A 12,812-nucleotide genomic window follows, 5' to 3' on the forward strand; every position below is an offset into this window, starting at 1 on the left:
TTAAAGCAGGGTTTTACAGTTGCACCATTGGCCTCCTTACTCTGAGGCTTTGTTTTCCTGCCAATGCCCCATGTTTGATCTTTGTCATGAGGCCCTTTCTAACTTTGAAAATCTTTTATTGAGAGACATTAGACATAGCTTTATTTTTGAACTCTACAAGTCCTAGACCCTAATTTATATTTACTCTAAATTCTGATTGCAAACTAAATGGCTCCTTTGTTAGCTCATCTGTGTATGCACCTTAAAATATACAGCCAAGAGAAAGCAGCTGCCACGGGTGTTTTGCCTAGAAGCCTCTTTAGCTAGATCCATCAGTTCCTTGGGGACACTTTTCATTTTCCACATTACTACAGGCATCAGTTTTGCTCAACTTTCCACCACTGCAAAACAAGGGTGAGTGTGTTCTATCTTCCATTAATATCACCCTCACTTTTTTTTTTTTTTTTTTTTTGAGACGGAGTTTCTGTCTGTTGCCCAGGATGGAGTGCAGTGGCACGATCTCGGCTCACTTCTACCTCCGCCTCCCAGGTTCAAGCAATTCTCCTCCCTCAGCCTCTCAAGTAGCTTGAATTACAGGCGCTCACCACCACGCCTGGCTCTTTTTTGTATTGTTAATAGAGATGGGGTTTCACCATGTTGGCCAGGCTGGTCTCGAACTCCTGACCTCAGGTGATCCACCTGCCTCAGCCTCCCAAAGTTCTGGGATTACAGGCATGAGCCACCACGCCTGGCCCTCACTCTTCTTTAAACTGTCATCAAATCTCCACTGGCCCCATCAGGCTTCCTTAAAAAATTCATGCCACACATCTTAGGTTTTGTTGTACCACCACCTCACTTTCAGGTATCAAATTCTGCTTCATTTATCTATTGCTGTGTAACAAACCATGCCAAACTTAACAGCATGTGCCAACCATCACCTTATTAAGCTCACAGATTTCTATGGGTCAGGAATTTGAATAGGATGCTGTGGGGAATAACTTGTCTTTGCTCCATTATACCTGGAGCCTCGTCTTGGAATACTTGAAAGACAAAAGTGACTTGAGTGGCTGGAGGTGACTTGGCTGGCTGGGAGCTAGAATTATCTGGATGCTTCTTCAGTCATATGTTGGCTCCTGGGTTGGAATGACTCCAAGGCTGGAGTCAGCTGGGAGAGTTGACAAGAGCACTCATATGTAAGTTCTTATTTTCTCTAACTCCTTCCTTTAAACTTTTTTTTTGTTTTGATTGTTTGTATGGTTTTCTGTTTTGTTTGTTTGCTTGATGTCTTACTGGTAGAATCATGTCTTCCATTTCTTTTGAAATCTATTTGAGAGTTTAATAATACATGTAAAATAGAGAAGAACATTAACCATTCTGGAGTCCCATGGAATAAAAGTCAAAAGTTCTAAAGAATGAATAGTGAAAACTAAGTCTCTCTCCTTCTTGACCCTCAGCCACTCAGATCTCTTTTCCAGAGACAATCCTTGCTACTACTTTCTTGTAGATAGTCTACACATTTACAGATCTTTATGTATATTCACACACAAACATCTTTTAGTCCCACAAAGTGGTATATACACCATGCTGTAGTTTGCTTTTTATTTTTTTTTTTTTTATTTTTTTTTTTTATTTTTTTTTTTGAGACAGAGTCTCACGCTGTTGCCCAGGCTGGAGTGCAGTGGCGCGATCTCGGCTCACTGCAAGCTCCGCCTCCCGGGTTCCCGCCATTCTCCTGCCTCAGCCTCCTGAGTAGCTGGGACTACAGGCGCCCGCCACCGCGCCCGGCTAATTTTTTGTATTTTTAGTAGAGACGGGGTTTCACTGTGGTCTCGATCTCCTGACCTTGTGATCCGCCCGCCTCGGCCTCCCAAAGTGCTGGGATTACAGGCTTGAGCCACCGCGCCCGGCCTGTAGTTTGCTTTTTAAATTTAAAAGCAGTAGATCATTCCATATCTGTATATAAGTAGTGCTGCTTCATTCTTTGTCATGGCTGCATACTATTCCAACAGCATCTGTTTATCAAGACATAACCCATCATCATCTCAGAAAGTAACCCAGTGTCCTCTACTAATGGACATTTGGATAATTTCCTGTTTTGTTGTTGTTTGGTTTACTATTACATACAAGCACATGTGTTTGCATATGTATTCAGGTGTTTCAGGAGACTCTACATCTGCCCTCTGAGGGAGGTTCCTAGCTCAGTCAAAGGAAATATGCATTTTTTGGGTGGGGGGACAGTTTCACTCAGTTGCCCAGGCTGGAGTGCAGTGGCACGATCTCGGCTCACTGCAACTTCCGCCTCCTGGGTTCAAGTGATTCTCCTACCTCAGCCTCCCAAGTCACTGGGATTACAGGCCTAAGCCACCATGCCCTGCCAGAAATATGCATTTTAAAATTTGATAGATATAGTCACTGGCCACTGAAAATGGAAGAAGAGAGGAAAAGAGAAAGAAAGAAAAGAGAAGGAAAGAGAGAGAGAAAGAGAAGAAAGAAAAAGGAAAGAAAGAAAAGAAAAGAAAAAGAATTACATAGATATTTCCAAATTGCCTGCCACTGAGGTTGTATAATTTTACACTCCCATAAGCAATATATGAGGTAAGCTGTTTGCTTCATTCTCACCAATAGTGTATTAGCAAACTTTTTGGAACTTTGCCAATTCTGACAGGTAAAAAATTATATTGCACTGTAGTTTTTATGTGCCATTCTGTTATGAGTGAGGTTCTGCATCTTTTCATATGGTATTTTCTCTTATGAACTGCTTTTTAAATTTGTGCTTGGAAGATGAAATGGTGCCCAAAGATCAAGCAATATGCAAATTATTTAGAAATCCCCTTTCTGATACAGGTGTTATTCTAGTTAGCTGTTTTTATCCTAATTAATATAGGGCATTCTGCAGGCTACTACTTAAGAATCAATCTCCCAACTTTAGTGAATGTTTATTAAAGAGTGCCCCATCAATTTTAAGGAATGACTTTTAATTTACAAGTATAAATATTTCCACCCTGATTTGGTAATCTTCACTCTACCAAAAGCTGTTATGCTGGAACCCATGTTGTCTTATTAAATGAATTTTTAAAAATTCAATTCAGCAATGACATGAATGAAACAATTAGAAAGTTTGACCATCAACTGGATATTATGGATATATTACATTTTTTTAGCTGTGATAATGGTATTGTGGTCTTATTTGGGGGAAAAAGGAGTCTTTATCTTTTAGAAATTCCTGCTGAAATAATTATGAATTAAATGATCTGATATCTGGCCGGGCATGGTGGCTCAAGCTTGTAATCCCAGCACTTTGGGAGGCTGAGGCGGGTGGATCGCTTTGAGCTCGGAAGTTCGACACCAGCCTAGACAACATGATGAAACCCTGTTTATCAAAAAAAAAAAAAAAAAAATTAGCTAGGTGTGGTGGTATGTGCCTGTGGTACAGTCCCAGCTACTCTGGAGGCTGAGGCTGGAGAATTGCTTGAACCAGGGAGGCAGAGGTTGCAGTGAGCCGAGATTGCTCAACTGCACTCCAGCCTGGGCAACAGAGTGAGACCCTGTCTCAAAAAAAAAAAAAAAAAAAGATATCTGAGATTTGCTTCAAAATAATTCTAGAAGGGGTAAGTGGATAAATGTGTAGATGAAATAGTATTGGTCATGAGTTAATAATTATTGAAGTTGAATGTGGAACATGTGGTATTTTATTTCTGTATCTGTTGAAATTTCTAGAAAAATTTAGACATTCAACAGATAAGTACTAAGTTTGTATTATGTGCAAGACATAGTTCCCTGTGTTGAAGAAAACAGACATTTCACAAGTACACAGGACCTTGTTTACTTGTTCTGTGCTGTAAGCCCATCCTGAGACTTGTTCTGTGCTGTAAGCCCATCCTGAGACACTGTATACAATAGATGCTCAATATGCACAAGTCCTGAAATCCAGCACACACACTCCTGCCCACAGGGCTGCTCTAGTTTCCGTTCCCACTAGCAGCGACCCTGATGATGTGCTCCACAAGACAGCAACAGACCAGGTGCTATGGGGCTTGAAGGAAGGTGAAGTCTCATTCATTCAGGGATTAGGAAGGTGCTTCCCGGGAGCTCATGGGGACTGACGTTAAGGTGCCTGAGACAAAGAACCCCTATCACATCCAAGACAATGCTTCTAAGCAAAATGAAATGGCCCCTTCAATTTAACAGGAAATATTTCTTTTAGGAGCCTCTTAGGGAGTTGCTAATGGTAATCAGGGGTCACAAAACCTTACAACATAACCAGTCCTCATCTGCTCTCTCTGGGCCTGTTTTATTTACAGTCCAGAATAATACAATGCCCAGAAATGTGCTGCTTAATGAATGCTCTCTCATGAAGAAGAAGAGTAGATGGTGTCATAAGAAAGAAGAGAATGAGAATTAGGAAATTATCAAAGGAAGTATCAGGAGTGCAGGGTGATATATTGGTCCTGTGGGTATGTCTGAGTGATCACTTAGCTCAGAGGCTGAGGAAATCTTGGTTTTAATGGTTGCATGCAGGTGTTGGTATAGTTGCCTCAGAATGAGAAGAAAAAAAGAATTTTTAAAAAGCTAGTTACATCTTGACTAGAAGAAGGCTCTTTTGAGAAAGCATCAATGTCACATTACAAACGCCATTCAAATCTACCAAATGGGCCAGATGGTTGCCCCAATACTGCGTGCTGCCAGCTGCCCATTGCTACAGATGAAGTCTTTTCTGCTGACGTTCATGCAACCCACAAGCACACTATGGAGTGTTGATTCTTTTGATACTCTTTAACATGTATGTGTCATCGCAATTATAAACCATAAATATACATGACACTATGCAATAAATAAAATTGCCCAGCTTCCATTCTGAAAGGGGAGGAGACTGTATTTATGACCTGAGAAGAGAGGGCGGCTAATATTCATTTTCCATTCTTTATAAATGTCACTCCTCTCTAGTTGGATGCTCTAGATGGCTTTATTCTCACCAAGCCTTATCCCTCCCAAACAGCACAGACTCCTGGGGCTAATACCTTATGCTAAGTGCCAGGTTTTAGAGCAAGCCTGGACCAAAAGTCAGGCAGATACAATTCAGGGGAATCCAAATAGTTCTAAATTAAGCTAAACTATTTTATTTGACACATACCAAAAGTTCTTTGCAGGTCACATAAACAGGCAGGTGTACGATGTAAAAGGAAGTAGGTAAATGGAAGCGCATCAGCTTCTTTCAAAAAAGACATTTTCCTCAAGATGCATTTCTTTTGGCTTTGAAAGAAGCTGATTCAGTGCCATTCACCTATTAAGTAGGCAGCACATTTATTTGTATATGCATCTATAAAGCTCAAGTGCCTTTTCCCTCTACAAAAAGCTGAGCTTGTGTTTGTGGGGCTGGGGAGGGGTACAGGGGGTGTTAAATATCCCACACAATTCAGGCAGCCACAAATATATAAATGAACTGGCGGAGATAGAACCCCTGCCCCCAGGCACATTCAGTCTTATTCAGGAAGACCTGTTTAGAACACAACATCTTTATTTCAGACCAGAGACCCCGGAGAACACGTTTCATGGCTCTATAAATACAAGGCTCAGATGCTTCCTGACACCCAGCATTTCTGCTTTTTAGCATGTAAATAAATGAATGCTCAAAGCAAGTAAATATCTGTGTGTTGAGTTTACAATCTTGTCTTTCAGAAATATCGACAGTATATGGCAGGACTTCTGGCTCCTCCTTATGGTGTTATGGAAACGGGCTCTAACAATGACAGTAAGTGGAAAATGTGAACATTTTGTATCTAAAAATTTGTCGTGTGGTGTGTGTTTTCATGTGACAAAAAATATGTCCTACACCAGCTTGTGAGAGTAAGTCTCCAGACTCTTTTGTGGATAAACAAACCTGCCAGCTCACACTGGAGATATTTTTAAAGAAATGGTTAATATAGTATTATTCTGCGGTCTTAGCTGATAGAGAGCGGTATGCTCTGGTGCCAGCTGGAACTTCAGCATGCATAGAATACTTTCCCAAAATATCTTCATCTTATAGTGAAATCCAGTGTTGTTTCTGTGCCCTTTTAAAGAAGGGATGCACGAACTGTATTTGTCTCAGTCCCTTCTGGATACCTGAGAGCCCCACCTCTTGCTTTTTTTTTTTACTCTATTGATGAAGAGAAATGGGGTGAGTCATATATTTAATCTTCTAAATCATGGCCACTTCCAATCCCAAGCCTTTGTGAACTTTAGATGCCCTTACCCGCCCCCCCCCACCACACACAAAGTGACTATGGAAGGTGACAGGTTAATTTGCTTAACTGTAGTAATCATTTCACTAGGTATATGTATATCAAAACAGTGTGTTGTACATATTAAATATTTTTAATTTAAAATATCCAGGCCTTTTATTAGAGACCAGTCTCTGGCTGGTCAGTGAAAAAAGGAAGTTTTTCTCTGTGGTTTTCTTGTTTTGTGGGTCCCCACTAGGCTCACAGAAACCCATATGTCCCCGGAGTCTTGTGATCTGTTCATGCGTGTCGGAAACATGGTTAGCGCTCGTTACTATTGCATCTATGAGTCTCCTTATGAAGCTCTTGTGTGTATACATAGAACAAGATTCCAGGTCCTGGAGTCTTTGGAGCTATAGTGCTTCAGCCAGCAGACCCAGTGATGTAGCAGGTAGGCCCTGCATCTTCAGAGCCACAGCCAGTCACCCTTCAGTTCCTCTTCCTGTATCCTAGAATTCCCACCCTCCCTCACTGACTCGTCACTCACTGCAAGAGATCTTTCTCTGTGCTTGACCGCGATCCCCAGTGAGCATCTTCCTTCTCCTCCCCTCGTTTCACTATTTCTATGCAGCCTCTGCTCTGTCTCCCCATTTGCCTTCTGCTTTCCTGCAGAGGAGGAGGGTGGGAGGGAAAGGCGTGTCCTTCCTTTCCTCTCTTGTTCGTGCTTTCTTTCTCTCCTGACTGAGCCAGGGATGGCTGGCTAATTAAAGCACCTGAGTTGCAATCCCAGCAGTGCTGTCTCCTAGCTGATGTCCGGCAAGGCACTCAGTCTCTCTGTGCCTCGGTTTCCTCAGAGGATTGTTGTGAAGATCAAGTGAATCAAAATATGTTAAGTGTTTCAAAGGGTGCCAGGCATGTAAAAAGCTCCCAAATGGCACTGGCTATTATTTCCTCACCTCCAGTCACTCTTCAACCCCTCAAAGTCTGGCTTTTGCCCCATACTTCTTGAATAAACCACTCTAAAGTTACCAGTGACCAACCAATAACCAGACCCGATGGTTCCCGTTGCCCACGTCCAGACTCCATTCCACCTTGGCTCCCAGGGTGCCGCTGTGTTATCCTGGCTTCCTCCTCCCTCTCTGGCCACTCACATTTTGGTCTCCTCTGTAGGTACTTCTTCCCCTCCCCTCACTGAAGAGTTTAGCCATGGCTTCTTTTCTCTTTCCTTCTGCATACTCACTTTCCCCTCTTCCATGGCATCCTTTCCTACAACTGATACAAACACTTCCCAAACCAACACCTCTGTTTGATCCTTCCAGGGGCAGCCTAACTTTCCAGGTGACCTCAGGTTCTCTTTCTACCTGGATGTCCTGCTGGCCCCTCAAGCTCAAAGTGTTGATAAGGGAACAGATTCTGATTCCCAAAAAACCAGTCCCTCCTCTGGAGAGGCGGGTTTCTGACAACTCCATTGTTCCCCTCTTGTGCTGGGCTCCAAACTTCAGCCATTTTGGACTCCTCCTTTCTCTCGCCATCACCCTCTGAGGCCAGAGGTTTGCCCGGGCCTGGCCCCTTCCTTTGCATGTTCACTGTCTTCCTTTCAGTTCCCTCTGCAGCCACTTGGCCTCTGGCCTCATCTCTTTGGAGTTTAGGGCAGAGATGACCCCTTGGTCTAGCCTAGGCCTGATTTCCCCAAGCCATTTTTTACTTTTTATTATGAAGAATTTCAAACATACAGAAAGTGGAGAGAATGGTACAGTTAACACCCTTATTTTCATCACTTCATTTAACTGATGTCAATATTTTAGTACTTCAATATATTTCTTAGTAGTAAATTAATATGCATTTTAATATTATTTTTGCCATATTCTCCTAATCACAATCACATATACATGCCACTCCAAATTCATCACCAGGCATTTTTGAAAATAAGGACTTTTTCATGTATAACCAGAACACCACAATTACACCTAAGAACTGGCATGATTTTCCACCACCCAATCCATATTCAAATGTTCCCAACCGAATGTCTTTATTGCTGATTGCTCGAACTGGACTTCAGTCAAGGACCATGCCATCTGGTGTTTATGTCTTAAACGTCAAATTTTAATGTTGGACAGTCTCCTTCCCTCCTTTCTCCTGATCATATCACTCTGCTCCTTGAAACCTTTCAGTGATCGTCCGTTGCCTGCCATGGAAGATGAAATTCCAAGACTATTAATGTCTTAACCCAACTGTCAAGTTCCTGCGTGGCCTCAAATCACCTTTTCAGTGTCATTTCTCTACAGATACTCTAATGTCCAGTTATTCATATATGGTGATTTGTGCAACTGTGTATTTATCTTATTGAACCTGCTAGAAAGTAAGCTTCTGTTATAACCTCATACAATCAACCCTAGTTCTTTCAGATGGATGATGGATGGGTGGATGGATGAATGGATGATTCGGGATGAGTTTCAGAGTGCCGACCTGAGGCCATCCTTCCTCTTTCTGACAGAGCTGGGAAGTGATAGCGAGCCTATTAATACTCTCTATTTCAGAGAATAGTTCTTCTCTGCTTCTTTCCTGACTGCATTTTTATGTCTTGTGCGGTCCCAGGTGTGGATCAAAGCTTCAATTAGAGAATGTTTCCAAAGTCTCTTTCATCTTCACCCCTCCTGCATTCTGTACTACTGCCTACTAGGATGAGCGCTCAGGTTTTTTTTTTTTTTTCGTTTTTGTCTTTGTTTTGTTTTTTTTTTGAGTCAGGGTCTCACTCTGTCACCCAGGCTGGAGTTCAGTGGCATGATCTTTGCTCACTATAGCCTTAACCTCCCTTGTTCAGGCAGTCCTCCCACCTTAGAACTCCCAAGTAGCTACAGGCAAGCACCGCCATGCCTAGCTAATTTCTTGTAGAGACGGGTTTTGCCATGTTGGCCAGGCTGCTCTTGAGCTTCTGGGCTCAAGAGATCCACCTGCTTCAGCCTCCCAAAGTGCTGGGACTACAGGGGTGAGCCACTGCATCCAGCCGGCACTCAGTTCTTTTAGTGCTGATGCTGTAAATCCTGTGTAGCCCCTTGTGTAAAAACAAAATGTCCTGTTTACTCAGAATTTGGATTTACTGTATTTTTTTTGTTGCAAACCACCTCATACTCTCTACTAGTTTGAAGATAGGTGCAAGCCACCTGTAAAAATGACCTATGCTTCTGTCTCCTTTATATAAGGTCACTTGTGCCTGCTGTACTGGAGGCATTAAGCTCTGCTGGGGCAGTGAACCTCCCAGTGTGGCCACCCTTACCATGTCAGTCAGGGGAGAAGCCTGAAGGAGGTGAAAAGGAATAGGACTGCCTGTAGTAGATACTCATGAAATGTTTGTAAATCAATGACAAATGAGCAAATGGACGAGTCATTAGCTTCTAGCTAAGAACACTGAGATACCCCTGGAAACAGCCTCTGCCATGCTCAGACTTGACTTGGAGATGGCAGGAGTTTGCTTTGCTCACAATGGAAGTTGTTTTCCAATGTCTTTCATGTGCTACTTGTCCCAGCTTCAAATCACTAGAGCCGAGTGGGGTGGTTTGCAAAGTAAAATCACAGCATGTGAAACTTAGGAGTTGATGTGCCTATCCAAAATTCCAAGTGTTCTGGTGCCGAAATCAGTGGAATTAGTTGCTTTCATGGTGAGAATGAATCCGTGATGGGTGTTTACCTCTGTGAAAGTAAAGCATATGGTAGAAGCAAAATAAGCCTGGATTTTGGTGTCTGGGCACATGGCCCTGCTCCTGATTCACTGATTTATTTAAGCAGCATTATGTAAGTTTTTATATTTCTAAGCAGCATTATATAAGTTTTCATGGAAATGCAAATTGAAAACACTGAAATTTTACTTGGTTTGGTTCAGCAAAATTTCAATTCCACTTTACTGGTTGATTATACAATTCATGGCCTCTCTCTGTCTCTTTTTCCTCTTTTAGGGATTCCTGACAAGGAGAACGTGAGTAGCTACTCTCTGTGCCTATCTTCTAAAAATTGTTAAAAGGTAAAAAATATTCATGGTAACCCTACCAGCAAAGAGAGCTCTTGACCCACATTCAACAGAGCAATAAATATTTTTCTAATCTCATTCTGGCATCTTTGGCAAGTCACTTTGAAATAGAAAGGGCAGAAGGTTGATTGCTCTGACATGGTCGTCACATGTCCCTGATTTTAACCAGTCTGAAGAAAGGTTATTCTAGGGGGCAAATGCTACAGTTACTAAGTGTTTTCTTTTTCCCATGATGCATACATGGCAGTCAAACAAATCATTAGCCTAATAGCATATAGAAAACTAGTTGTTTTTCCTTAGCAGGAATACAAACGATGAAATTCAGGGTCAGTTGATGAATTTGTCTAATTATATCCAAGTGCACTAGTGTTAACATTTCTTTTTGGAAACTGAAAATAATTAATTGCTATAATTGTTTCTGTAAAACTGTATTCTTTCTGTAAAAGAGTAGAAGGTTTAGGACAAAGATTTCATGAAGAAATAGCAAGCATTCCAAGAGTGGTCATGGTTTAGTGGCATACTTTTGCATGCAAATAATAATAATATTCATTCTATTAACTGACATCTAAATTTAGACAACAACATGGAAGGGTTAATGATAGGAGTATGCAGTGATTGATTGGAAGCAGTGCTTGGTTGGCTTTCAGATGTGTCACCTTATAATTGTATCCTTTGCTGTACCCAAGTGGCAATGTTACAGGATTGTCACCCTTGCCTTTCTCTGCGTTCAGTCCTGTGTCTGTGGGAAGATATACTCTCTGAATTCAATTTAGATTATTTCCATATCTCTTCTCAGATATCAGGCTCTGGCTTTCTTTAGCTCCTCCTCCTTTTCATAGTGTTGGTTTTAAAAGGACTGGTTGGGAATTCTAGCCCACTGCTATAGCACTACAAACTTGGGGGGCGGGGGTTGTTTTTTGCTTTTTGTTTTTTTGTGATGGAGTCTCACTCTGCCGCCCAGGCTGGAGTGCAGAGGTGCAATCTCAGCTCACTGCAACATCTGCCTCCTGGATTCAAGTGATTCTCCTGCTTCAGCCTCCCGAATAGCTAGGATTACAGGCATGCGCCACCACACCCAGCCGATTTTGTAGTTTTAGTAGAGATGGGGTTTCACCATGTTGGCCAGGCTGGTCTTCAGCTCCCGACCTCAAGTGATCCATCAGCCTCCCAAAGTGCTGGGATTACAGGCATGAGCCACCACACCTGGCCAAACTTGGGTTTAAGACCTAGCAGTGTCACTTCAAATGTCACACCAAAATTTACTTCGTTTGGTCCAGCGAAGGATTTCAGCTCCTAACTGTGTGGTCTTGCCCAAGCTACTTGGTTTGTCTAAACATCCTCATCTCCTCTTTAAAATGTGGATGTTACCTTAAAAGGAAATTGTGAATATTGAATGAGATAATCTGTGGAGAAGGCACAGACAAGTAGAGTAGGTAGGCTCAGTAAAGGTTGGGACTATTATTGTGGTTAGTATTTTCTCAAGTCTTGTATCATTTTCTAGCTACTCTTCACCTCTGAAAAATGTCCTACCCTTTAATAAAGTAACTGTCCTTTTGCCTTTTATGGCTGCCCCTTCTTCAGTGAACCTTGCCATTGATATTTAGTCATAAAAAATATCTTTGTATGTTGAGTCAGGCTCTAGATAATCAGGCTCATAAAGGTTCTAAAGCAACAAACTGATCTTGCCAGCATTTTGGACATGGATGTCCCAAATTATCCATCCTACAACAAATAATACACAAATCATTTGCCAAATAAAGAAGACAGAAAGGCCTTGTGCTTCCTCATCAAGAGACTATCAGTGATGTGGGGAGCTCACACAGAACGTCCCAGCCCTGGGAGGGCTGAAATGTTCTAGGCTTCAAAAGGAAGCGCCGTTGCTCTTGGGCACCCAGTGACCTTTAGGCAGGCTCTCCCTGCAGTGGAACAACAGGCACAGGGCTCTAAGCAGAGGGTCTAACAGCTGTCATCATGTAGCTCACTTTGTGACAAAATAGGAATTTAAAGTTTGCAGAACAATGAGCTTGTCAGATACAATGAACGGTTAGCATGTTGTTCTGAAAGATTTGGGGAACTGGCCAGGCCATCTCCCTAATACTAGTGTAGTATACGCTTATTTGTATTTGTCCAGGCTATTGTAGGTCACATTCTCTAGCAAACAGAGAAGCACACTTTAATTCTCTATTAGCAAGTAGAGTAGATGGATCATCACCATGTGTTATTAGGAAAGCTCTCCAATGCCATCAGTCAAAGTACAGCAAATGAAATGAAAGACGCTCATGAGCAGAGTGAAGCGCTAGAAAGATAAAAAGGAGCCTGAGAGTCTTAAAGCGGTGTTAATTGAAAATGTTTCTTTTGGAGGAGACAAGTTGTGTTATGATGATTTCTTTTATGCTTTAGCTTCTTTAACTACATTTTGGGCAATATTATATTCCGCTTATATTTCAAAACAACAATAATATGCCTGTGGACAGAAATAAAAGCACTTAGACTATTGTTTCAGTGTCCAAACAGATTATTTGTAGAAAAAAAAATTCTCCTTTCCAGCTTCTCCTCATCATTTTGTTAATCACCATGTTTAACTGTTTTTTGTTTTGTTTTGTTTTGAGACA

At 41.8% G+C, this 12,812-nt stretch overlaps 1 protein-coding gene across 4 annotated transcripts in view; it reads left to right on the plus strand.

The window, feature by feature from the left end:
- The window catches only part of RAPGEF4 (Rap guanine nucleotide exchange factor 4), a 308,971-nt gene that overhangs the window by 168,729 nt on the left and 127,430 nt on the right, over window positions 1-12,812 (plus strand). For 2 of the 4 annotated variants that reach the window (XM_015110377.3, XM_015110379.3), the window contains 2 exons: window positions 5,656-5,728; window positions 10,130-10,149. In XM_015110377.3, the coding sequence (XP_014965863.1) occupies window positions 5,656-5,728; window positions 10,130-10,149 (93 nt within the window). The remainder of the gene's footprint in view (window positions 1-5,655; window positions 5,729-10,129; window positions 10,150-12,812) is intronic. The other 2 variants (XM_077957208.1, XM_077957209.1) reach the window with 1 other exon arrangement.

This window comes from Macaca mulatta, chromosome 12 (genome assembly GCF_049350105.2).
Source record: "Macaca mulatta isolate MMU2019108-1 chromosome 12, T2T-MMU8v2.0, whole genome shotgun sequence".
Lineage (NCBI taxonomy): Eukaryota > Metazoa > Chordata > Mammalia > Primates > Cercopithecidae > Macaca > Macaca mulatta.